The sequence below is a fragment of the Pezoporus occidentalis genome, unplaced genomic scaffold (genome assembly GCF_034315485.1).
Source record: "Pezoporus occidentalis ecotype Australia unplaced genomic scaffold, CSIRO_AGI_Poc_V1 ctg200, whole genome shotgun sequence".
Classification (NCBI taxonomy): domain Eukaryota; kingdom Metazoa; phylum Chordata; class Aves; order Psittaciformes; family Psittacidae; genus Pezoporus; species Pezoporus occidentalis.
Window position 1 is genome coordinate 278,629 of NW_026913857.1, and position 12,732 is coordinate 291,360.

At 45.9% G+C, this 12,732-nt stretch overlaps 1 protein-coding gene across 6 annotated transcripts in view; it reads left to right on the forward strand.

The window, feature by feature from the left end:
* Positions 1-1,034: 1,034 nt before the first annotated feature.
* The window catches only part of SLC35F4 (solute carrier family 35 member F4), a 122,940-nt gene continuing 111,242 nt past the window's right edge, over positions 1,035-12,732 (forward strand). Inside the window, exon 1 of one of the 6 annotated variants that reach the window (XM_062618393.1) lies at positions 1,035-1,454. In XM_062618393.1, coding sequence (XP_062474377.1) covers positions 1,352-1,454 — 103 coding nt within the window. In that variant the 5' untranslated portion in view covers positions 1,035-1,351. The remainder of the gene's footprint in view (positions 1,455-12,732) is intronic. The other 5 variants (XM_062618394.1, XM_062618395.1, XM_062618396.1 and 2 more) reach the window with 5 other exon arrangements.

Genomic DNA, 12,732 nt, shown 5'->3' on the forward strand with positions numbered 1-12,732 from the left:
TAAAAGGCTATTTTGTGCCATGAACTTATTTAGCTAAGCACATAAGGGAGAAATGAGCCTGAATAGAAGAGAAGGAAGTACGGGATATGAAATGTCCAGTTAATGGAAATAGTAGAATGAGAAAGAGTAGATGAAGATAAGGTATGACAAAGCCACAGAACAATGAGAGGGCTGGGCAAAAGTGAGTTGATTACTAGATAGAAATACATCTTGGAGGAAAAAAAGGCTGGTTACCAATGGTCTTTTCAGTCTAGCAGAGAGAAATATAACAAGGACCAGTAGGGGAAAAAGTCAAGTAATTCAAAGCCTGATTGTTACCAAAGAGCTTTTGAGTTATAAAGCCAAATGGTGAATTTCTCACCTTTTTTTTTTTTTTTTTAAACAAATGCAGGCAAGGATTTAGAGAACATCATATGGAGTGAGCTTAGAGCAAGTGGACAACCTGCCCAGGTGGCAGAGGGCAGATATCCCTTCATCATAGAATGGTTTGGGTTGGAAGAAACCTTAAGGCTCATCTAGTTCCAACTCCCTTGTCATGGGCAGGTTGTTCAAAGCCCTGTCCAACCCAACCTTGAACACTGCCAAGGATGAGGCAGCCACAGCTCCCCTGGGCAACCTGTGCCAGGGCCTCAGCATCCTCACAGTGAAGAACTTCTTCCTAATACCTAATCTGAATCTGCCTCCTTCAGTTTAAAGCCATTCCCCCTTGTCCTATCACTGCTGTCAGGCAGGCCTGTGGTTCATTGGTACCAGTTCAGGACACCCTCCTCACCCACATCAAGCCCCCATCTACCTGTGCGTGGGGAAGCGCTGACCATCCTGCAAACTGGAGTAACCCCCCCTCAGCTCCACGGACAACCGCATCCCCTTGGCAATCCCCAGCCCGCGGGACATCGGGGGCTCGCCACGAACAGGGCGACACCGACACAGCCCGCAGCCACCTCAGCCGGGCCTGCTGCTCTGAGGAGAGAGCCCCGCAGCGTGTGTGCAGCCAGCCCTCAGCCTCGGCCCACAAGGAGCTCAGCCTGCCCGCCGCCCGCACCTCCTCCTGCTCCCCGCACTGCCTTTAAATAACGACTGCGTTGCGGTTCCCCCCCGCCCTCCCATCGCCGCTTCCCTCCCGGGGCTGGGCGGGGGGAGGCCGGGCTGGGCGCGGGCCGCCGCGCTGCGGAGCCTGTCCTGCACCAGGCGGCGGAGTCAGAGCTGAGCGCCCCGGCGGCCCCGCAAGCTGCAGCGGCTGTGTCCGCACCGCACCGTCTTCCTCCTCCTCCTCCTCCTCCTCCTCCTGCCAGCCCGGCTGGGCTCCGCTCGGCGTCCCGCCCGACCGCCCCGTGCGCCGCTCCCGCCCTCTATGGATGGGAAGGCAGCACCCAACGGCGTGGCCACCATCGAGGACAGGATCTTGCGGATCACGGGCTACTATGGATATTACCCGGGCTACTCCAGCCAGAAAAGTAAGGCACCCTCCAGCCTCTCCCGGCCCTTAGTGTATACGTGTGTGTGTGTGTGTGTGTGAAGGTGGTGGCAGCAGTCCCCTGAGGGTGCCCGTGGTCCCCCAAAACGCCCTCCCCACCCCTCGGTGTGGGGGGTCAGAGGGTGCTCCCTGCCCCGATCCCTGCTGAGAAGCCAGGCGAGCCGTTGGCTCTGCGGGTGGGGGGGCGGTGCGGCCGCGCCGGAGACGCGGTTGTAACGGGGGGCCATGGCGTTACGCCGCCAAACTTCGGCTCCATCCTGCAGCCAGCGCTCGGGAGGGGTGCGAGGACCTTTGGCTGTCATTTGGGGTTTATTTGTTATTTCCAGCCCTCCCTGCCCACCACTGACGGGAGGGGTGGGTTTGCTCACCGGGTGCTACGCGCTGCACCGGGAAAGTTTTGGTCCCGGTGGGTCCACCCCGGGGGAATGCTTCAGCGTGAAGGTCCTGGGTTTTGGAGCTTCCTCCCTTAATTGATCTTCATCGTCCTAATTAGATTTTTCCAGAAAAGTGGGGAGTTACTTAGGGGTTTTCCTTTGTGCCATTTTAATACGAAACCCCTGTGGTTTAGGGTCTTGGTGTTGGTTTGGTTGGGTTTTTCAGTTAGTTGTTTGTTTTTCTCCTTTAGCAGCTGCAGTTAAAGCAGTCGGTCCTTGCAGAAATTCACTATTTTTGCTTTTGAAGTTTTTAATTAGGAGCAGTGGTGTTTGCTGAAACTGTGGGTGTCCCAGTGCTCTGTAGAGCTATTTAATGCGGAAACTTAGGCTAATGAAAGAAATAATTCATTTTTGTCCTTGAGGAAATTGATGCATTAGGATTTTATTATCTAATAGTTGTTTTGCAGTTTCAGAAGCTATGATATGCAACAGCTTACTAAAAGGAAGGGGAATGTAGGCAATTTGGGTGTGGGGGGAATACAGGGGCACACCCCCCCCCCCCCCACCTTAGTAAGGTGAACTCTAAGGAGCAGTCTTTCTTCTGCGTATTTAAACTCCCCTTGGAATCACAGGAGGTGAACTGCTTTCCAGAACAGGCAGTGCGGTACTCCCCAGCTCTAATACAACTATAACCCAAAACCAAAATGAAAAAAACTGTTAATGTCAGTCAAATGTGTCTGTGGGCTTTTTACGACAGAGGAAAGTTGTGCATTGAAACCACTTAAAAGAAAAAAAAATAAAGAGTTCCTTTGTGTAATGATCAGCTGAAAAAGCAAATGGTCAAGCCCACTGATTTTATTCAGCTGTTACTCATAGCACACTAACAGCATGGCAGGTGTTGTGGTCATTTGGTGAGGTCACTTGGTTTGGCTGGAGTTGGGAAGAAACTCGGAACAATCTGGAGGAATGGCCGCATGACAGTTCATGGACTGTTTAGGTCTGAACCAGGTGGACCCTCTGCCCCAGATTCTGCAGTGGCTCCAGAGGATCTCTACAGTGTGATTTACCAGAGAAGAGTGAGGATACTGGATTAATACTTTGCAGGAAGTTCGCTTCAGTGACAGAAAGCAATTTTTCAGTCTTCAGCAACACTCCCACTCTCTACCAACATGTAGACCTGAATTTAGTGTTGCAGTGCAAGTATGTGCTCTGCACAGGTGCATCAGGGACACAGAAGAGCACTGCCCGCACAAAGAAAAGTTTTCCTAGTCCAGGACCAGCTTCTGCAGATGCTACAAATTGCATCTGCTTAAAATCTGATAAAGCACGACAGGAGAGGACAAAGCTTTCAAAAGTGCTGACTCTTGGGATTTTATTGCAAATCTCCTACCCCTTCGTACCTTTGACAACTGAGGCAAAACAAAAATTAGATTATGTTTTGCTGTTCAAAGAAAGTAAGCAAAATTCTTGATCATCGTGCTTAAAGAGAAAAACTGTAAGTGTGTAGCCCAGAGGTATCCCAATATGTAAGTGCCCTTGGGTAAATGAAAATCACATGCCCCTTTTAAGCTTTGAACACTTTTTAAAGCAGTCTCATGAGTTTTGGAACCATCACGAGAATTATTGGTGTGCTTGCATTTGGCGAATACCTTATCCTTGTGGCTGTGTTTTGGCTCTACAAAGTGCTTTAAGGTGTCACGAAGATGTTCTCCCCCTACCTGTGGAAAAACGGGCATCCTTCAGGCATCTTGAATGTACAGCCTCTTAGCACTGAGGCAGGGAGAGTCACTCTTGGAGATCCTGGCTTGGATTTCTATCTCCATTCCTGTGTCTATGCTGGAGTATTGTCTTCAGGTAGTGTTGCTTCGAAATACTGTTGACTGTCAGTTCTCTTAGCTAATTCTAGAGTACAGCTACAGCACTGTCAAAATGTAAACACTCGAGGTAGGAGTCTTGTACAGCTAATTATTAGTGTACTTAATATCTCAGTTTATTTTGGCAAGGGTGTGATTTTTTTTCACCGCTGTCACAATGCAGTTTTAGTGCAACTGAGCAATAGTGGTCAGTGCCTCTTGCTGGAGAGCAGCATGCTGGTAGCATGTAGTGTGCTCAAAATGTCAGTTAGGTTGTGTCCCTGCTGTCCCCAGAGGCAGAGGAGCTATTGTCTTGTCATGTGCAATCATCTGCTTACGCAGTCACCTTGTTCGTGCTTTGGTTTGAAGGGTACCTGGGAAAGAGGGCTGCTAAGGAAGCTGTCTGCTTCTTGGTAACCACTTGGGTGTGATCAGAGAGCACCAGAGGGGGTGTTATTTGGATGATAATCACCTGCTGATGGTCACTGCCTTTCTTGAGGCTCCTTTTTGTCCACAGCCTGTGGTGCCAAGCTAGGGACAGGAAGGATCCTCTCCTTGAGGAAAGGTAAAGGCAAGTGGTGGTAGCTGCTGTTCCGCTCACTCTTGGGGGGACCGAAGGCTCTGTGAATTGTGCTGGTGATTTACATCCCTCCCTTGGTGGATAGGCATGTATTCCGTGGTTTAACAGGAGATCATGTCTAGGTCTCTGTGTGTGAAAGCTAAGAACTGGGAATCTTACCTTGGAGGACTGTGGTGTTCAAGAGCTGTTATTACAAAGAACTGCAGTATTTTCTAGTGACTTTTGCTTCATATTCTGTATTTGTGTGCACTAGCCTACTTCAGATGATAGTGTGCATATGACGACTCTTTTGTTAATTTTAAATCGGCTACTTTTATGATTTTATTTATCCTTAAAAAAAAGGCATTAGGAAGGAAAATACCTCCCCCCCCCCCCCCCCCCCCCCCCCCCCCCGATAATCTGATTAAGCAGAAACATGTATTTTGGTCTGATACTTACATTCATGTGTGTTGCAAAAAACAACAACCCCACATCCTGCATAGTAAGTCCCAGGAACTGGAGCAAGGTGTCATGAGTTTCCCCACCACCACCACCTGGTGCTTAGATGGAAAGAGCTCTTTCTATTCCCATTCACCCTATACCTTTGGATGCAAGTCTTGATTCCCTCAATTCCTGCACTTAAAATGTACAAAGTATGTATGAGGCCTCTGGCTTCTGTGGGAAGGAAGAAGGGCTACGTTTCTCTTCCAGTATGTTTCTTCAGAGTTTCTCCATAATTTCCCAGGGCATGGTGTGGAGAGGATCAGGTGCTCCAGCCTTTGACCTGGGGTTGCAGATGTTGCTCACATGTTAGGGACCCCTTGGCTTCATATTTCAGTGTGTGCATTCTGATTTGATCTGGTCAAGCTTTTCTGTCAATATAAACAGTGGGAAACCTTTTTTCCTCTTCAGATATTTGCCATAGCTTTTCCTTCTCTGGCTTTTTGCTGTTAGTACAACCATGTTTAATGTCTCCAAGCTGAAGAGTATGTATGGTGGGGTTTTTGTTGTTTGTTTGGTTGTTTTTTTCTTTCTTTTTTCATTCTTTCCAACTGCCACTCCATCTGCCTTTCATCTCAGTACTGCAAGCTATTTTACTTTCACACTACCAAGTTCCTCTCCTTCAAGTCTGTCCTAACACCTTTTCTGTGCCTTCCACCGAATTAAAACTGCTCCAGCCAAAGTTTATCATCTCTAATCTTCACCAGATTCACCAAGTCCACCTCGAAGTCAAGCAGTGTCTGCCTGTGTAATAACTTTTTGATGGAGGTCTTTCCACCGTCCACAGTCTTCTGTCTTGTCCTGGCTCTCAGCGTTGCAGATCTGCATTTCTGTAATGCTGTTTTCTCACATCTGTGTGAGCACAGCATTAACTCCTGAAAATGCAGTGGCTGCACTTGTGCTTCTAGCTCTTCACATGGCACATCACCACCTCTTTTTCATCATGCTTGGAGAGCTTCTTTTAATATGCATTCAAGTCTGGAGGGTTTGATTCCCACCACCCCAGGTCATGAATGCCAGTCTCCAGCAGGCTCTTGCTGGGCTTTTAAAAACCAGTTCCTTTGTACATTCTCCCATGCTGCTTGAAGCTTCCTGCTCCTCTTCTTCAGACCTGCCTTGAAACCCTGTAGTTCCATAAGCTTCTACAAGCAGAGGGTGGTGTTTCATGTCTGTGCCGAAGCAGGACTGTTGACTGTGATACTGGGTACATTGTGTTGATACTGGGTGGCCACCCCTCTTTGCAGCTACATGGTCAGATGTGTCTGCCAGGGAGCTGGAAAGCCCTTATGGCTGTGTGTATCCTTGGCGGAGCTTGGCATCTGTGAAGAAATATTGAACTTGTCCTTAATGGTATCACAGTCACTGTAGAGAATAACCTTTATGTTTTCGTACTTCCCTAGAAGAGCTCAAGCAAGGTTTCTTGGCTTCATTTGGAAAGTTAAGCCTCAAGTCAGCAATCTGAATTTAAGCATCTGCTTAAGTCTGAACTTGTACTAAGCCACTGGGCTTTGACAATGCGTTTAAAGTTAAGTCCATGCTTAATTGCTTTGCTTAAGACTGGGATTAAGTTATGCTGAGCCAGCATCAGTGGCTTGGCAATTTGGCTGTCTTGCTCTCTGAGCAGAGTAAAGGGCTGTGGAGGGTAAATCTGAAACACTGGAGGAATTTTCTTCTGGTTATTGCAGCTGCTGTGCCAGCAGCTCTGCTGCAGTACGAATCACATGGCAAACCCAGATCATCTCTGTGCTTACTGAACACCATGCCCTCCTGGTGGCTTGTCAATTCCAGCAGGAGGAACAAAGTCTTGGTCTGTTTCCTGGAGGCACCCAGCTGCTTCTCCAGCAGTTTGCAGAGGCCGCAGTCTCTCCATGCAGAGCACACACAACAGGAGAGACTGGGAAAGGAGCAGTTGAGTAAAGGTGCCTTGAAATCTTTGGTGGATAAGGCTGGTTTCGGGAAGCTGTGTTTGAGGGGGTCTAGAAGGGAGGCAGTGGTGTCCGAGTCGATTTATGTATGAGTTGAAGTCTCGAGGATGCTTTGGCTTTTACCAGTTGCGGCAGCTCTCCCTGTGCCCCCTGGTAGTGTTTGTGTTGCAAGGATTCCAGATGCAGGTCTAGGCAGGTTGGAATGAGCTTTGTTTCAAAGTCCTTCCATTCTCTACTGTACACGGATTTTCTGTAACAGAGTTAGTCCCAGCTCTTCTTTTAGGGGGGTGTGCTGCAGCGGGGGCTGGATCACAGACTGTAGATTTAACAATCTTTTTTCCCACCCGCTCAGGGGGCACAAGGGGATGTCATAGCATAGGATGCTGTAGGATACTTCTCCTCAAGGCTTGTCATTCTGTTCAGGAAAAAAAAACCCAAAACTATGCTGTGCATCAGCACTGGTAACAATAACTTGTGAAGTAACTTCTTTCAGTAAAACAGATTTTATAAATACTCCTTTGCCCACTAATTTTAGGAAGACTAGGTATGTATTCTTCAGTGGAGTAGGGTCGGGCTTTATGTGGATTTCTGTTTGTGCTGGAAGGAACAACATGGCAGTGCTGCAGTTGTAGCTAGAGAGTGGAACCTCCCCTTCACATGGGAGTCCAGGGCATTTTGGAAGATGAGAGGTCTCAGTAGCTGGCAGGAGAAGAAACTAGTTTGGTCCTCAGCCTTTTGTCAGGGACTGATTTGGTCTTTTGGGGTTGCATCTCTGGGGAGCTGAGCTGTGAAACCACGGTATCTGAGTATGCCATGGCATATGGGTCCAATTCTGAACAACTGTGGGGAGGAAGGATGAATTTAAATTGGGAAGGACACCATGGTGACCAGGGCATTGAGGAGCATATCCTTCCAAGAGAGGATTGATAGAGCTTAGCTTGCATGGGCTGGCCAAGATGGGAACGTGGCTGCTGGTCCAAATACATCTTGGGAGAATGAATGGGGAAATGTAGGAAAGAGTTGTTTAAACTGAAACAGCATGTTGGCACACAGACAAATGGGTATGAACAGGCCATGAATAAATTAAGGCTGGAAATTAGCAGAAGGCTGAAATTAATGGCCAAAAAGTTTCTCCTAGTCTTACGTATTTAAATAAGAATTATTTCCTAAGGTTTAAAAATGTCTAATAAAGAAGTTTGCCAAGATTTTGAGAAAAATTACTCCTATTTGGCAGGGAAAATTGAGACAGTAAGGTGGGAGGGAGGAATATTAATTTGCCAGAGATTGCACAGAACAAGCTGTAATGTTTGATTGAACAGTCTCTTCCTTTGCTGGTGACTGCATAGCAGGTCTTGTGCTGAACCTGGCCTGGTGTTTAAGGTTGGTGGATGTTCTTCCGATAACTTGGTAACTTTCTGTCTGTGCTTTCTGCCTGCTTTTCAGTTCCTCTGCCCTCCCGTGCTCATTTGCTCCAGCCCTACTCGCAGAAGGGCTTCCTTTTTCCCCAGAGAGTTGCTGCTGCATATAACTTATCAAGAAATGATCTGGGTATGAGCTCCTAGTACACTCCTGGTTAGCACAGAAGAGAGATCCTTCATTTTGACTGTTGTTTCAGCACTCTTTCCCTTGCATTGTCTTCCCCATCCAGTCAGGCAGGCAGCTGCATATCTGGTCTTGGTTAAATATGGTAAAATAATATCTTAAAGTGGCAGATAGTTCTGGCAAACTTTTATCCTTCCAATGCTTGCATTCCTGTTTTTTATTAGTGGTTTTTAAAGTTTGCAATTATTTCTTCAGCACATTTAGACATTGATTGGCTTTTGCTCAGCTGCCTGCATGGGAATTCACCTGTGAAAGTGAATTTGCAGCTTGCTGTTTGCTGAACAACTGGTGGCAGGCATTTTTCTACACAGACCTCCTGTTGGATGATCACAATGATGAATAATGAAAATGCCTGCAGAAAAAGTCAGTGTCTCTTTGTGGCAAATGTGATAATGGGGGCATGGAGAGGGGGAAGTGAAGTGCTTAACTGATTGGTTAAATTATTCACCAAGTGGACCAGCTCTACTTAGTGAGACTGAAAATCCTTCTTGCAGTAAGGTGAAGTGGGACTCCCTGGTGCCTGATTTGGGCTGGCCCTTGGCAGAATGGCAGATTTCATTGCATAAAGCTAGAATCTGTAATATTATGCCTAGCTAATACCCAGGGTATGGCTCAGTGATGATAGAGCTGTAAGTGAGAGTATCCCAGGCACTTTGAGTGGCAGCAGTGAATTTATTCAAAAGCTTGAGGCATGTGTTCAAGTCACAGGCTTTTGTTGTATTTGCTACACAAAGATCTTTCTGTTATTACTTTGAAGACATGCTGATTCTTCCTAGACTTCCTTTGCAAATGTTCTTGATAAAATGGACTTGCCCTTTCCTGCATCTGGTTGGGCTGGATAAGGGGTAGCAGAGCAAGGGAGTGAGAAAAGTCTCTCTTTTGTAGAGGCAAGGAAGTAGAAGCTGATTTGCTCCTGTTCTGGTTACCTTAAGAGCCTAAGGCCTTAAGGTCTCTTAAGTCTGAGCAGGATTCAGGTCTAGGGTGGTACATGTTTCCTGCTGTTTCTGGCAGTTGTAAAGCTTTTCCTTGTCTCAAAGCTGTCCAGTCTATTTTCTCTGATGTAAGAAGAGCTCCCATAACTGTTCTGAGTCTCATTTAAGTTTCAGTTGCATTTTTTAGAGGGAGGAAGAGAGGGGCAAGCACTAGCATGGCAGTTCATGGGTTAATATGACCCCACCAAAATAATTCCACCAAATCCACTAGTAGACCGGTCATAGATGTGGTAGTGATCTCTCCATCCAGACTTAGAAAGAAATCGTAGCTTCAGCCAACCTGGCAACATTTCCAGTTTTATTCCTTCCTGGTTTAGGCATATTGTGCTTGCATTATGACTGGGAAGTGGCTGTTCATGGCACTAAAGCAGTAGTTCTTGAGTAATTGATTGCTGAAACAATATACACCTATCTCTCTTCCTGCAGAGGCTTAGTCTTCTGGGGAATGTTTTTGGTGAGGGCTAACACATACCTTTATTATTAATGGGGTAGTTGGAGATGCTGTGCACTCCACTAAAAATAGCTTCCTACTGGGAACCAGTTTTTCATATGATTCATAGAAACACAACTGTGCACATCCATTCCAGCTAATGGACATCATATACCTGAATGTCTAAGGACAATACGGATGTCACGTGCTGCTGTGCCTGTGTAAGGTAAGTGTGAAACAGGGCTGGAACACATGTTCACTGCCGGAGTGCTCTGAGACAGAAAAGTGATTGCATTAGTTTGCACAGTGTTATATATATTCAGCATCTTGAAGTAAGATGGCATAGTTGTGATAGTGCAGTTGTTACAACCCTTTTATATGCCTAAATCCTGGGAGGTTTAGTCCTTTCCTACGCAAAGCTTGCCATGTGGAGTTTGCAGCCCTGAGATTGTGTGGGTGCAGATTGGGGTTTTTCTCCGCAATGACAGAAATAACTTGTTGTGCGATATACTACAGGGGTTAGAATATGTATCAGCTTGTGTGCAAGTGGGATGCTTTGTGGTGCTCCACTACAGGAAATTCTTCAATGCTGACAATGTGGACGATAGGCAGGTAAACTCATTGAGGGGGTGGGGTGATGGGATGTTCTGTACCGCATTTGGACTTCTAGCTGAGGAAGATTGGTCCTACATGTGACAAAGCACTTACTCAATTCTCAGTACTCAGTGAGGCTACTAACACACAGAGCAGGTGGAAAATGACTGAACTGAGCATTTTTTTCATGTGAATGGGAAAGAATAACATATCTGATGAAGTTTTCGAATTTTCTGTCAGTTCTTGCTTCTTTCCAAGGTGGCATGGAATGGAAAAAAAAAATGAGGAATTAGGTAAGAAGAAAATTTTAAGCATTTTTAGAACATTTCTTCTGAGGGGAAAAAAAAAAAATCAGACTGGTGAAGTGTCTGGAATGTCACTGAAATGACACTTTTCGCATGCAGTGAAGGAAGAACCTTGGAGGAAGGAACAAAAGACATTTTTCAGCTCAAACTTAGTTGGGCTGTTGGTGTGCTGAGCCATATGTGCCCTGTCAGGATGATTCATCCAGTACAAGGCCTGCCTTCTGTCACTCTTCTTGGGTGGACCCTTTGGCAGTGGGCATGGATTTGTCTGTGCTTGTGTGCCACAAAGCTTGATGCTTGCAGGGTGCATTGGGCTGACTTCAGTTTGCAGTTAAGTGCACAACTGTTGTCTGACCTAGTGTCTTCATGGAGGTGTGGGTGCAGGAATGTGCCTTCTAAAGGCCATCTGTGCTCCAATGCAGACCTCGCTGGTTGTTTGGAGGATTGACTTAAAAGGCTGAGGTTGTACTTTACCTGTAGATGTGCTGAGGCAGGCAAAAGCAGTGAAGAAGCTGCTTAGCTGTGTTTTCCAGTGCATCTTGTTTGTTTACATGCATTCAGTGTTGGAAAGGAGATTAATTGGATCAAATTAGGGCAACTCTGTTCCTAGCTAGGGTTTGTGCACATCTGCTTTGAAGTGTATTTTAAGCATCCTTGTGAACACAGGTATACTTGGCTCTGAGCTTAGAGAATTGAGCTACAAGAAAAGATCTGTCTATGTGGGCAGACTCTAGAGAACTTGCTTAAACTTAGGTATTTGCAGTGTGCATGGATGCAGCAGTAGCTTTTTTGAGAGCTAAAGTTTCTAAGGCAGACACCTGGAAATACTACTCTGGTAAGCATCTACACGTGATTTAGCCACAGTGAAATTTTGTGTAAGTAACTTTTAGAGGCACTTTGAAAATGTGTCCCTTAATTATCATTGGTGTAAAACATCTATACAGTGTAGTGAAGTTTCATAGCACTTTGTGGACATAAGACATTCCTTACAGTCTGTAGCTTTAAGGAGGCGAACAAAATGGAAGGTATAGCTCAGATTTGCCCTGTGTAAGGGAATGGAGTGTAGAAGAAATCTGTCACTATCGCTGTGCACGCTGTTAACAGATGTGGGTTTTAGTCTCTTATTTTAGCTGGGATCTCAGATTTGCCATACAAATAATAGTAAGGGACAGACAGACCTCAGTTGCTGTAGTTCTGAAGCTGCTCCTGGATGTGGGATGTTTACAGCTGAGGATGTTTGTGAAGCAGTCCTAGTGATGTGTTACCTGGCTAAAGATCACCGCAGAGCAGAAGAATCCTCTAGTGGTTTAATGATGCAGCACTTCACATCCTCCCTTTGGGTAATGGATAGCGTGTGGCAGTGTAAAGCAAGTCCTCTCATTTTGTTAATGTGCCCAACATTTTCAGTTTCCCTACTTGGGACTGTGGGCAGATACTGTAGTTTAGAGCAGTCTGAACTGCCAAATATCCCCCATACACATAAAGAGAAGATCCACAGGTCTTTATTTGAGGGTTGTGGTCACATTCAGGTATTCAAAAGCAAGTCTCTGTGAAAGCCAGCTGCAGTAACAGCACAGTTTGACCTAAGTATGTACATACTGGGTCTTCTGCTGTATTTATGCTTTCCTTGTTATTTCAGTGGCTTGAGCTGTTCTCCTTGGTCCTGACTTTCCCTTTTCATCCTACCAGCTTCCCTGCACTCCCTGTGTCTGTGGCATCAGAGTTGGCTGGTTGAAGGGAAGATCTGAAAGGAAATAAATTTGGTGCTTTTGATGTGTAGAGACTTTTTTTATAGGCTATGAACAAAAATTTTGTCTGTGTATTCCCCAACTGAAGAGTACGTGATTGCTGTTCCTAGCTTCCCTCTGAGAGCAGGCTTTAATATCATTCATACTCCATAGTTTATGATATTTTTGTAGCAGACTGTTAAGGTCTGGAAGGTAGTAAAAGGGACAATTTAAAAAGGAAAGAATAGCCCTTTGCATTGCGGTAAGTCTGTGAGTGAGCAGGTTCCTGCTCTTTGGAATTGTTACTGGGTCTCTCTTTTATCACAGAATCATTTTTTTTAAAGTCGGTGTTGTTTTTCCTAATATAAGCACTTGCTTCTTGTCAAACACATCCTT